The sequence below is a fragment of the Leptonychotes weddellii genome, chromosome 16 (genome assembly GCF_054177405.1).
Source record: "Leptonychotes weddellii isolate Sample4059 chromosome 16, ASM5417740v2, whole genome shotgun sequence".
In the NCBI taxonomy this organism is placed as follows: Eukaryota; Metazoa; Chordata; class Mammalia; order Carnivora; family Phocidae; genus Leptonychotes; species Leptonychotes weddellii.
The window spans coordinates 36,236,302-36,247,207 of record NC_138384.1 but is presented as its reverse complement, the minus strand read 5'-3'; the positions used below and the strand labels follow the sequence as shown (position 1 = coordinate 36,247,207).

At 59.6% G+C, this 10,906-nt stretch overlaps 1 protein-coding gene across 2 annotated transcripts in view; it reads left to right on the top strand.

Annotated features, from left to right (window-relative positions):
• The window catches only part of PEPD (peptidase D), a 107,688-nt gene that overhangs the window by 77,542 nt on the left and 19,240 nt on the right, over window positions 1-10,906 (top strand). For both annotated transcript variants that reach the window (XM_081806686.1, XM_081806685.1), the window contains 2 exons: window positions 6,216-6,284; window positions 7,725-7,802. In XM_081806686.1, coding sequence (XP_081662812.1) covers window positions 6,216-6,284; window positions 7,725-7,802 — 147 coding nt within the window. The remainder of the gene's footprint in view (window positions 1-6,215; window positions 6,285-7,724; window positions 7,803-10,906) is intronic.

Sequence of the window (10,906 nt, the reverse complement as noted above, 5' to 3'; positions counted from 1 at the left end):
AGCGGCCTGGGTTGTGCCCAGCTGCTCCCAGTTCGCGTGCGCGCGACCCTGCTGCTCTGGGTTTCTGTCTGGGGGGGGGGGGGGCAGGGCAGCAGTTCGCCGGCCTGACCCTGCTGCTCCAGGTTTCCGCCCCCGGGGGCTGCCCTGAAGTCCTTTCCCCGCTGCTACCGGTCTGCGAGTCTGTGCCCCGTCCGCAGCACGCGAGGCTGTCACTCACGGGCGGTGTAGGATCCCCATGGCCAGGCACCCTCCCGCTGCCGTTTATCCTCCGATTCTGCCTGCCTGCGGAATCACGGCTCCCCGCTTCGTACCTCGAAACCAACCGCCTGCGATATTCTGTTTGTAGAGATCCAGATCTTCTTACATCTCAGGCTGGTTTCGTGGGTGCTCAGAGTGGTCTGGTAGATATCTAGCTCAATTCCGGGGACCAGTTGAAATAGGGTCCCCTACTCCTCTGCCATCTTTCCTCTCCTTTTCTAGTTTTGTTAATAATGTATGTCTGGGTTTAGTCCAGGTCAGTCCCTTCTTGATGACAAACTGTGTGAATGCTACTTGCTCATTTAAAACACCCTCAAGCCTCAGTGGTGGCTCCCTCACTTGCTCTCTGTCTTTCCTCCCTGGGGGGCCTGGGGAAGGAGAGGGACAGGCTGCCTCTCGGTTCACCACACAGGCCGGAACCCACCGTTCAGAAGGCCCACAGAGAACTCGGTTACAGGAGCTGGGGCTCTCCTGGGAATTTGGGCAGAGGCTGGGAGGGGTGGCAGCGATTACCAGGGCGGGATGGGGGCTCTTCTGCTGGGTACTTTCTGACAACACCTGATCACCCCCAGAAGAAATGAGTGGAATAGCATCCACCCTTCCCTGGAAATTCAACAGTAATGTGGTATGTGCTTCTGGTTCCGTGGGCAAGCTGTTCTCCTGCTGCTGACTCCTAGCAGAGACCCCTCCTCGGGGTCTGGATCCGAGTCGTCTCTGGCTGCTGCCTCCACTTGGGGGAAGCAGGAAAACAGGAAAACATTCCACTCGCCTCTAGGTGAGTCTCAGGGCTCCTCTCTGTGGGACTGTGATTTTCTTACTATTGAGAATTTTCTTTTAGTAAGTACTCAGGTCTCCAAAAGGCCTTTCCCATTCATTACCTAGCTGTCATTTATACCCAAAAAATAAGGGTAGTTAATTAAACAATAAATGTGAATCCGAAGTAACTCAGTGCTGTGATAACTGCACAGAACATAGTCATTAGCCCCAAAACATCACGAGACACCCCCACTCCCTCCTTTCTCACTCCTCAAGGCCGGGGCACTTCCCTAAGGAGGCAAGACTTCCGGATGCGTGAGCGGGACAGAGGCAGTTAGACGCCCTGTGTCAGGGGACGCCTGTGTGCGCGTCTGTCCTGGGGAGGCAGCGTGTGTCCACCTGCACGTGGGGCTGCACTGCGCCATGGGGGCACCGGGGTCCGGGCCACAGAGGGATTCTGTTTGGCTTTAAAGGACAAGAGACTCTTTGTCTAAGCCCGGCCTCCCTCAAGGGGACCTTGCTGTGTGCACTCCCTTTGAGGCCCCTGAACGACCACAGTGGTGACAGCTGATGTGTCCTGCACGTAGGGCTCAGCATGTGGCAGACACTGTTATATGCACTTTCTATGTATCATATCACATAAGTGATACAGCAGTTCTGTGGAAGGTACTGTTATCCCATCTTACAGACGAGGAAACTGAGGCACGGACAGGCCATACAGCTGGTACATGGCAGAGCTGGGATTTGGCTTCAGTGTCATTACTGAGCAGTGCCCCCGGGAGGCTGGGCATGTGGCCCAGAGCAAGGATGACGGGACACGGCACAGGGTGGAGAACCCACAGGCCTGAGGACGTGGGGGGCAGCCACGAGGAGCCTGCCTCTGCCAGGAGAGAACGTGGGGCACCCGCTGGGGACCGCAGTAACAGTGGGTGTGGACTGCACCTGCCCCTGCGTGTAGCTTGGAGTGCCTTGGCCGCACACGAGAACCCCGTGTCCTAGCTGCTCACTCTCCTAGACTCGCAGCTCAGCCAAGCGGCCTGCCCATCTTCCCTTCCACGTCCCTGTTCCTGGCGCGGCATGCCCCGGAACTGCCGTGCATCAGGAGGGGGCTGATGCAGCCCCTGCTCACCTCCCCGGCTGGCCCATCTGCCAGCGCTCACGCTTGTGCTGATAGCTCGCTGACACTCTCTGCCCCCGGCAGCCCTTCTGCCGTTATCTTGGGCAGCTGATGCATTTTTATAGGGCCGTGGCTATCTCCTCATCAGGTGATAAACCTCCGAGGGCAGGAGCTGGGCCGTGAGCCCAGGAAGGCTCCACGGGCTGGACGTGCAGGCCCCGGCGGAGGCCCCAGTGCTGTCCCCAGAGACACCGTTCCTGCAGATCTGGGCCTCGGCATCTGCTCGCCCTGCCCCATTCATCATCTCTAGGCACTGACAAATGGGCCTGCCCCTCTGTCGCCGCAGTAGCTCCATCCACCTCGTTATTCACAGCACAGACTCTCCCAGGTTACTGAAAGGTTCTCACTGATGTCTGGAGACAAAGCATTTTCCACTCGTGTCTTGCTTGGGAGAAATTTATAGGCAAGGAGTGTAAATTGATAGAGGCACGGCCCTGCCGGGGAGAGCTTCAGGGACCACGTTGTGGCAGGTGTGTATGAGACCCCGGCTTGCCTCTGCGCATCGGGAAGCCCCCCCCTGCTGCCGGGCCACGGGCCTGGTGCCTGGTCGGGTGCTCCCACCTCATGCTCCACGCAGGTGAGCAGGAGGGAGCGGGGCGGGTAGGCCCCGCGGGACACCGACACACAGGTGAGAGTCACAGATGAAAGAGCAGGCGGAGGTGATCTCTGGGCTACCGGCCCTGCTGCCTGGCTTCCTGCCCCCATCTGCTGATGGGTAGACTGCCCACTTCCAGAAGTTTTGAGGTGGTTCTTCATAGGATCTACCTGTTGTGTTTTCATGCTCTGTGGTTAGGTGTCAGTTCATGGGTGCGTATAGTCCCTGAAATTCTGTTACCAGAAATCCTTGGGGGTCCCAGCCTGCTGCTGGCTGTGTCTGACAACTCTTGTGGACGAAGTGTGGGTTGTGAGTTCATCTTCAGTGTGTGTGTGTGTGTATTGTGTACATAGCGTGCACACAGACCCTGGCTGGCCTGAGGCTGTGGCCGCCCAGTTGGCTTTGTGTCACTCCAAACCATGCAGGTAGTTCACCCTGGACCCTGAACCCCACGGAGGACAGACCCACACTATGAACTCCAAGGGAAGGCTGGTATTTTGTTTTTCCCCAGAGCCCAGGCAGGCTCCCTGATGGCCTGTTTTGATGCTGGCGAATTTTCTCCAGGTCTGGCCTTCTGCTGAGGGTGCATCCCGGCCTGGGCCGCAGCTGTATGTGAGGGTGGGGTCTCGTTCTCTTCTGCTACTTCTTATGTCCCTGAGGCCTTGTCCCTGTCCCCACATGGCAGTGAAAGCCAAGGCCTCCAGCTTCCCAAGCCTGGCAGCTCCGTCTTCCTTCCTTCCGGCCCCATCTTCCTTCCTGTCCCATGAACGTGGTTCTGTGTACTGTCTTTCATGCAGCACCTCTTGAGTGGGGGAGGTGGGACGGTTTACAGTTCCGGTTTTCAGTTTACTCTGCCATTGTCTCTTTATGGCTCCAGAGGGACCAACGGGTAGCTTCCAGCCGAATCTGGCTTTAGACTTGTGTCTGTCAGGAGTTAGGCCCTTCTGGCTATGGGTCACCTGATCCTCATCTGGTTCACAGTTGGCCATATTTTCCATAAAGTTCCAGAGGGGTCTTTATCAACTGCCCTTCTATCACCGCCTCGGTCTGTGAGCTTTGTAGTGGGAACGCGTGCATCTCTGACCGAGCTCCTACCAGGCTCCACAGGAGCTCCGTGTCACCCATGTGGCCCCAGTTTGCAGCATGCACTGCTCAGTACCCCTGTCCCTTGAAAACCAGAAATGCGTGGGACACATCTTTCCATGGGCCCCCTGACCATTGCATGTGTCCACAGCCCAGGCCTGAGGGCTCAGAGAGGGACCTCCGAGGCGCGTGAGCAGAAAACGTGGGCCTGTTGCGTTCGCCTGTTATTGCCACCAAAGCCCCAGTTGGTCCTCACGTCGTGTCAGAAAAGTTAATTCAAACCAAAATTAGATGCTGAAGTCCAATTTGAATAACTTCAAGTCATTTTCAGCTCGAGTGACTTTTCAGCTTCTGGCGTTTCTCCTCTTCCTGTGGCTAGAAACTGCCCCAGGGCCAGGCTGCAATCCGCAGGTGAAAACTGGGTCAGCCTTCGCTCAGTCTAGTGCTTCTGTAAGCTGTGCCTTTTACCCTAAAGTGCTTTTTTCTTAAATGGAAGCCGGAGTGTGCCATGAAGGCTGTTTCTCCTGAGCAGAGGACACGGCCGGGAAATGCAGGCCGCTGAGGCTGTAGGGGAGGGAAGCCGCCCTCCCACCCCACGTCCTCAGGCCTCTGCAGAATGTTCCTGGTTATTCATCTGCGCATGCAGGCGGCACAGCTGTCCCTCGGCCTGGCCTTCCTGGCTGTTCCCACAGTTGTCTGCCTGTCCCCGCCCCAGGAAAGGCCCTCTGTCCCCAGCCCCTGGAGAATGGCCATGCGGCCCTGAGATCTGCTTCTGTCTGGACAGGCTTGGGTCTTCCTTATAAGGGAGCAGCTCCGCGGCGCATCAGGCGTCCTCCCCTCATGTGGGCTCGCTGTGCGGGGGCCCCGTGTCCGAGGCCCTGGTATCAGAGGCTGCCTGCCGGGGCTTGGCACTGGAAGGCTGGCCCCAGGAAGGAACGGGCTGGGCTGTAGCCGCACGCGGGGCTGTGACTTGGTCTCGCCACCCCCATGGTCTCTGGGACAGAGGTGAAAGTTGGTGGCAGCCCCTAGAGTGCCCCTGCTGTGAATACAGGGCACTGATAAGGGGGGAGTGTGCGCCCTTCCTCGCCTCCCTGGCAGTTCCTGAAATTCTTTCTGTTGAGGAAATCGTTCACTCACAGATACCCAATTATCCTGGGAGGTTTGTGAAGCAAGTCTGGAAGCCGATTGAACAGAGCAGAACCGTTCCTGCATGACAACTACTTAATACCCAATCATAACAATTACACGTAATTGATGTTTACAGCGCCTGGAAGATTAGACTGCTCCATATAGATGTTCCCCGAAACAGGCCTCGAGTGAGCAGGGCAGGATTGCCACTCAGCATGCCCACGGGCAGCCTTGGTGTTCTGAGGACGGGGGCTGTGGCACAGCCCCATGCTTGGGCCCCTGCCCTGGGGGTCGGTGGGTGGGGTGGGGCCCCCTGGACCTGCTTCTCAGATGTTGCCCAGGCCCCCGAGAGTTCAGCACTGCTGAGGTGGTGTTCATGTGGCTGGTCTGGTCCATCAGCCCCTGTAGTCATCTGCAGGATCTGCCCCAGGAGGACCGGGGGCAGGGCTCAGGCCTTTGCCAGGGGTGGTTTACCCTCTGACCTTGACATCCTGTGTACCTGGAGGCCTCCCAAGGCTCTGGCTCTGGGCTCACCCTGGGGGCTAGCGACCCCCTCTAGGGTCTCACCTTTGCCTCCCCTGCCCAGAGTGGGAGCTTGTCCATGGGGCCATTTGCTGCTTGGCCTGAGGATGGAGAAGGAGGACCTGTCCTCAGACCCTGTATCTCTCCATCCCCTCTGCCCCCAACCAGAGACCGCTCTGCCCTGCTTTGTCTCCGTGAGGGCCTGCCCCTCGACCCTGTCCTCCAGGCCAGTGCCCAGCGGTTCTGCTCTCCTTTCCCTGTGCCCCTCCCAAGGGTCAGGCCCAGGGCCATCTGAGGCTAGCTTGGGGCTGGGAGAGCTCGTGTCCAGCCCCTCGTGGTGGGGTGGGCTGTGGCCAGTGGACACGGGAGTCCCAGGGATACAGCGGTGGCCCCTGCCCCAATCCGTCCTCCTGCAAGACCAGGGCTGACTTCCCGATGGGCCCGGGGCGCTGGGCGGCCCCCCAGCATGGGAGGTGGTGTGCCTCTTGTTTTGTTTTCCCTCTCCTCACTGGCCCCTGCTTCTGTGGCCTGCGCCGACCCTGGGCTCCGGGCTACAAGCCTCGCAGAGCCATGCCGGGGAGCTTGGGTCTTGCTGCAGGCACAGCCAAGCAAGCCAAGCTGGGCCCAGGATTTGCATGGGGCAGGGGGCGTGCATCCTCTGGCACCTCCGTCCTGACGTCCTTTCTTCCCCTGCAGCCTCTTCAAGCACTACTGCTACTCCCGGGGGGGCATGCGCCACAGCTCCTACACATGCATCTGTGGCAGGTAAGTGGGGATGACAGAGAGGGGGGGTTGTGGGAAGGTGAGGGCCCCCCCGCCCCCTGAGCTTGGACACACCTGCTCGCTACCATGCCCACAGCAGTGCCCACTGAAGCTAAGCCATTGTCCCTTCCTAAGGCTTCTGGCCCGTGCGGGGTGCAGGAGGGAGCCGGCCCACTCGCTGCCATGCCCTCCCTCGCCCTCTCTAGGGTGGCTGCCCCCCTGGGGCTGCTGGCTAGCCTTCCTTCCCCCTCCACACAGACATACAGCCAGCATGTGGGGACCAGGGTGTGACTTAGGGCTGTGACGGCTTCTGTGTGCAGCAGAGGCGGAAGGAGCCATGTCGGTGCAGGAGGCCGTGGTTCCGTGTCTGTGTGTGTGTGTGGCCATCAGTGTGGCTGTGTAGGGAGCATCCTGACGGTGGGTGGGTCCGGGTCTCTGGGGTGGGGGGTGTCCCCCCACGTGCGGCACACTGTGGCTGGGGGGGGCTCTGTGTGTGTCTGTGTGTGTCAGCTGCACGTGGCTGAGTGTGCTTAGAGGCCACGGGGGTCAAATGCCGCTGAGAACGGGGCAGCCCGTGGCTGTGGGTGTGTACGGCTGTGTGCTTGTCTGCGTGTCTGCGTGTGTCACCGTGCGTGTGTCTCTGAGGAGCACATACTGGCTGGGGGTGGCCCCCTCGGCTCCCGGGTGCACCCTAGCTTGCTTCGCTCAGCTCTGCACCCTGGGTCAGAGGGTCTGGCCTCTGCCCAGCCAGGACGGAACCAGCAGGTCTGCTGATGCGCACGTCCTCGGCAGATGAATAATACATGTGGACATCTCAGTCTTTGGAAATGTTCTTCTCTGGTGGATAGAGAGAAAAATCATTATTTCTACTTTTATGATTCTTCAGACTCCCGAACAGGGCCATAAATATTACACCCAGGTGGGTTTTTTTTTTTTTTCCTTTGGACAGACTTAAAAGTCTTTTTTTTCTTAAAGGCATCGCTCATTAGGGAAGCAAGCTCGAGTAGAGGAGCGAGGCTGACAGCATGGCGGCCCCTCCATGGTCCGGGCCGTTCCCCTGGGCCTCCCCGCCCCCAACCAGAAGACGGCTTCCTCGGGGTCCCTTCCCCGGGCCTCAGACCCTTGTCCCCCCACCAGTCCCACATGCTCAGCCCCAAGGGCATCTGCCCACACAGCGCTCATCTAGGGGAGCCCTGACGTGTCAGCATGGGAGCTGTGAGCCACGAGGCTGGCCACCAGCTGTACGGCCTGAGCCGGCCACCCCCGGGCCTCTGCTGGAGGGGGGGATGGTACTGCCCGTGGGCCGGGGCCTGCCCCTGAGAATGGGTGTGCATGGCCGTGTGCATGTCTGCGTGTGCAGGTGTGCATGTGTCACCGTGGCTGTGTCTCTGAGGGGCACATCCCGGTGAGGATGGGCTGTTGACCTCCCCCGGTCCTCCGCAGTGGTGAGAATTCGGCGGTGCTGCACTATGGACACGCCGGGGCCCCCAACGACCGGACCATCCAGGATGGAGACATGTGGTGAGTGAGGCCAGCTCTGAGCCGGCCCTGTCCTGGCTCTGCATGTGACCCACGGGGTCGCAGGGGGTCTCCACCTCCAGGGGGACTGACTGGGGAGCCTCTTGGTCCCACCCTGAGAGGGCCGAGCACAGTGAGGCCCCCAGGTCTGCTCTGGGCCCAGACTTCTTTACCAGGGCTGCCCACCAGCACGGCTCCTTCTCTGCAAGGCCAGAGAAGCACCGAGAGAGGGTGCGGGGGACCCTGTGCTGGGTGGTGGGGGGTTGCTGAGGCACAGCCTCAGAGGCGGCCTGAGCTGGCCCCCAGCACCTGCCCCGTACTCGCCACTCACACCTCTGTCTCGGTACCAGGAGGGCAGGCACCTAGTCTGGAGCAGGGTAGACCCGTGGGGAGCTTCCCACCCTCTGAATCCTGCCAGTCTCAGCCATCCATAAACGGCCATGAGTTCAGGAGGTCAGAGGGGGCTCTTGACCTTCAAGACTGTTTGCGGGGCTTTCCTGAGCACAGCTTAAGGTGCTCAGGGCACCTCCTAGCAAATGTGGGCAGGATCTGCAGCCCTCAGCCCCTAGATGGACTCTCCCCTGTTGGCAGGATTGCACTCTCGCTCACGCCCCCCCCCGGGGTGGAGGGCTCATACTGAGCATAGGCCACACCTCTCTGGGCTGTTGCCCCGGGTCTTGGCAGGGGTCTGTGGGTGCCTCGCTGACCTGGACCAGCTCTCTCTTTGACTCGGACACTGGGCACTGCCCACTTCTCTCCACCTCCCAGACATCAGGCAGGGCCAGCCCAGCCCACAGAAGACATGTGGTGAGGGGTTGGCCTCACTCACCACATGTCTCCTGTGCTCAGGAAAGCCGGGCTGAGAGCCACTGAGAGCCACCCAGAGGCCACCCTGTCTTGGTCTTCAGACATCTTGCCACGGTCATCAATACATGGCCGGGGTGGGGGGCACGCACTGTTGCATCGGTTCTTTGGGGCCTGCAGCTCCTAGTTGCTGGGCACCTGAGCAAGAATCCTGCCAGCCTGCTTCCTGGCAGCATCGTGCCTCGCGTCGGGTTGTGGGTGTCGCCCAGCTAGGCTCCGTTCCCCTGCTGGAGTTCCGGCCATGCAGCCCGGCGGCCAGAACCTGGCCTCCCGCACGTGTAGCCCAGCCCTGAGGCAGGGAGGAGGGGAACCTGCACTCAGGAGGCCCTGGCCCGCATCCACTGGGGGGCCTGAGCTGTGTTCTGAGCTGTCCCTGCTAAGTGTTTTCAGACATCCACCCAACCCCAGGGGGTCCGTCCCTGCCGCAGGGCACACTGGGCTCGGTGACTGGCTGTGGGCTCTGCTATCACCCGGGAGCAGTAGCGGGACGGGCTGTTCTGGCTAGGGCCGCTGTCGCCCAGAGCCTAGTTCCACCTTCTGGGAGGAAACAAAGCCCCTGAGTTCCCTCTTGGAGCCTCAGTTTACTTTTCTGTCAGTGGAGATAACACACAGCTCTCAGAACGGCATGAAGGGGCAGAAGAAATGTGTCAGAAAGGCAGGGGCTGAGCTCATGTGCCCTTTCCTGGGGGGTCTGGGCCAGTAGAGTGGGAATGGGAGCATACAGAGGGGGACACCCAAAGTGTCTGCACCCCTCCCAGAGTGGCTGGTGTCCTTCTTGGCATAGGGGCCAAGGGTGTGCAGAAACCCTGACAGGACCTTCCCCTGTACCTGGCCCAGGGACGTCTCTTCAGGTAGATTTTCTCACCCTGCCCCCACCCCAGGCCCCCCCCCCCCCGCCATGTGTAGGGGAGGTCACTGAGACACAAGGAAGGTCCAGGTGCAGAGCCAGAGGGATTTAGGGGGGTGGCTGCCTGAGATGTGGCTCAGCTGGAGACTAAGGGCAGACGGGAGCACCGTGCCCTCTGGGCCAGAGAGAGACCACCTGGTGTCTCCAGGGACTTTTGTGTCCTGGAACCTTTCCTAGTGCTCTTTGTGCCGCCCATTCCGCCTGGGCCACGAGGCCAGGATGTGGGAAACCAGTCCCCGGGCAGAGGCAGAGACCTCGCCATACCAGCGGGTTTTGGCTGTCCCGGGGCCAGCTCTGGCCGCCTGGAGGGCCCTGTGGCCATGCCATGTGGCCGTGATTTTTCTCCTCTGTGAACTTGGCACACCCCAGAGGAAGTGGCTACTTTTCCACTCTCTATCTGCCCCCACTACGGTCCTCACCCCATGAGAGGCTGGTCACAGCTGCGTTCCTGGACTGGCCGCTGCTGGGGTGGGGCTGGGCTGACCAAGGCGCAGCATATATCCACTTCCCACGTGGCCCAGATGTGGCCCCGGCCCTCCTGGCAGCGCGTGGCACCTGCAGCTCCTGCTTGCAGCTAAGACAGGAGGACTGAGGGCTGATCCAGGAATCCCATGGATGTTAATGCCAGGTTCAAATTGGTGATTTGATTTTTCTAGTGGTAACTTTGAAATGTAGCCAGTAGAATAATTATGAGTTTATTATAGTCAATTTATTATGCAGCATTTAGAACAACATGTTTTGTTGATTACTGCTACTGCCAGATTGCTGGTGGCGCTTATAATCCATTGTTTTATTGAAATGGATCCGCCGCTCCTACTGTGTTGGGTAAATAATAAATCACTCTGTTATCCCAACGTAAAAGCCATGCTACTTCATCATAAGGTATGAAACCAAAATATGAGCATGGTGCAGTTTTTCCTGAAGCTGAGTGTCTCCCAGAGTACAACTGTTCCAGTCCCTTGAAGTCAGGTGAAAATGCCCCAGAGATACTTGAACATTGAGGAAGGGGCTGCATGGGGCCAGAGCTGGTCCAGCGCAGTCAGGCTCTACTGGAGAAGGTGGGAGTGGGGGCTGAGAGGCGGTCAACCTTTCCATCCCTCTCTCTCCGGTCCCAGACGTGCCCATAGTCCCCCACAGGGAGCCTCAGAGAGCCTGGGCTGTGTGATGATGAGCACGGAGGGTCCCTAGTTCCTGCCCCTGCCCTCCCCCTCCCTAGCTGAGTGGCTGGTACCCCGAGCCTCAGCTTCTCCATCCACACCCAGCTCTGGGAGGATTCAGCGAGAATAAGCAGTGTTGAGTGGGGAGCCTGGCACAGCGTGGCCTTGGCGGGTGAGAG